The sequence below is a fragment of the Mastomys coucha genome, unplaced genomic scaffold (genome assembly GCF_008632895.1).
Source record: "Mastomys coucha isolate ucsf_1 unplaced genomic scaffold, UCSF_Mcou_1 pScaffold20, whole genome shotgun sequence".
In the NCBI taxonomy this organism is placed as follows: Eukaryota; Metazoa; Chordata; class Mammalia; order Rodentia; family Muridae; genus Mastomys; species Mastomys coucha.
Genome location: NW_022196903.1, coordinates 80,554,012 through 80,555,884, shown reverse-complemented (window position 1 = coordinate 80,555,884; position 1,873 = coordinate 80,554,012). Strand labels below are relative to the sequence as shown.

The 1,873-nt window shown below is 40.1% G+C and overlaps 1 protein-coding gene across 6 annotated transcripts in view; it reads right to left on the bottom strand.

Moving 5' to 3' along the window:
• Positions 1 to 673: 673 nt before the first annotated feature.
• The window catches only part of Nfu1 (NFU1 iron-sulfur cluster scaffold), a 25,639-nt gene continuing 24,439 nt past the window's right edge, over positions 674 to 1,873 (bottom strand). For all 6 annotated transcript variants that reach the window (XM_031382455.1, XM_031382456.1, XM_031382458.1 and 3 more), the window contains one exon: positions 674 to 829. In XM_031382455.1, coding sequence (XP_031238315.1) covers positions 782 to 829 — 48 coding nt within the window. In that variant the 3' untranslated portion in view covers positions 674 to 781. The remainder of the gene's footprint in view (positions 830 to 1,873) is intronic.

The following is a 1,873-nucleotide window of genomic DNA, read 5'->3' as shown; positions in this document are numbered from 1 at the left end:
ATATAAATATATATGTATGTATATATTTTATATATATTTTATGTATTTTATGTATTTATATAAAATACATATATACACAGTATATGTGTGTATATATGTATATATACATATATATGCATATATATGCATATATATATACACATACACACACACTGTGTATGTATATATATATATATATATATATATATATACACACACTGTAGCTGTCTTCAGACACACCAGAAGAAGACATCAAATCTCATTATAGATGGTTGTGAGTCACCATGCCATTGCTGGGTGATCTCAGGACCTCTGGAAGAGCAGTCAGTGCTCTTAACCACTGAGCCATCTCTCCAGCTCCCAGGAAGTATATTTTAAAATGTTTCTCCCAGGAAGAGCACGCCCTCTTCTGGTGCTCAATTCCCAGTAGCCACAAAAAAATGGCTCACAGCCACCTGTACAGCTACAGTGTACTCATACACATAAAATAAATAAATAAATCTAAAACAAATGTTTCTCCCAGCATGCAAAGAAAGAACCAGCAGAGCTGATGAGTAAAAACAAAAATACCCCCGAATAAGACCCATGCATTCAGGTGACTCGGGGCTGCATGAACGAGGATGACCACCGAAGTGTGTGGGCGACTCAAGATGGCATAAGTAATGCGTGAGGGGAAGCGAATGTATTTATATCATTCTGGAGGAAGGAAACCTTTTATTAATAAACTTCCATAGCAGAGACTATAATTACAGGCTCAGTAAAGATAAGTCCAATGGTTGTGGCCAAAGAAAATGCAGGTTATTTAAGATGAATTTGCTTCTTTTTCATCTGATTCGTCATCATCCATCACCTAAAGCCAGAAAACAATGAGATTTCAAGAGTTAAGAAAAAGGTTAGAAAGTATTATTTTCCCAACATGAACACCACTTGCCTGCCTGAAATAATCTATGAAAATACACAGCACGCCGACAGGTATAAACCCATCAATAGCCCAAAGCACAAGATCCAGTCAGAAATGGAGTCCTAAGACAAAAAAGCAAATGAAATGCATATAAAACAACAACAACAGCAACAACAAAGAACTAGGACCCGTTTTATTGTCTCAGAAAAGAGGCTGTTAGCAGCAGCATCTCAGCTGGACAGACTGAATATCAGGATGCGGCATGCCTGTATTACTGAATCAAGAGTTCAAGGCCATTATCTGCTACACAGCAAGCCCTAGGGCCAGTCTAGATGACTTAAGAGTTCGCCTCAGGGGCTGGCGAGATGGCTCAGCAGGTAAGAGCACTGACTGCTCTTCCGAAAGTCCTGAGTTCAAATCCCAGCAACCACATGGTGGCTCACAACCACCTGTAGTGAGATCTGACGCCCTCTTCTGGCGAGTCTGAAGACAGCTACAGTGTACTGTGTATAATAATAAATAAATCTTTAAAAAAAAAAAGAGTTTGCCTCAGAAAACCAACAGGATGAGACCTGATCTCCATGCCCAACCTTTGCGGATTGGTCTAATTTCAAGGCTCCTCTTGTGTACCATGGTGTGTATATATATACACACATACATGATAAATTAAATGCAACTAAAATTTTTTAAAATTAGGGCATGTAGACACATGTGTTTATTTCTAGCTCTCAGGAGACAGAAGCAGGCAAATCTCTTGTGAGTTCCAGGCCAGCCTGGTCTACAGAGTGAGTTCTAGGCTAGCCTGGTCTACAGAGTGAGTTCCAGGGCTTCATATTAAGAAAGAAAAGACTTTTTAAAAAGGGGGATCCCGGGCTGGTGAGATGGCTTGTAGGCAGCCGCTTGGATCTTAAGCAGCCACTTAGACGATCGTATCCAAGATGGCGGCCATGTAAACGGCTTAACTTTCCCTAACGGTAATGAGCAGAGACACAG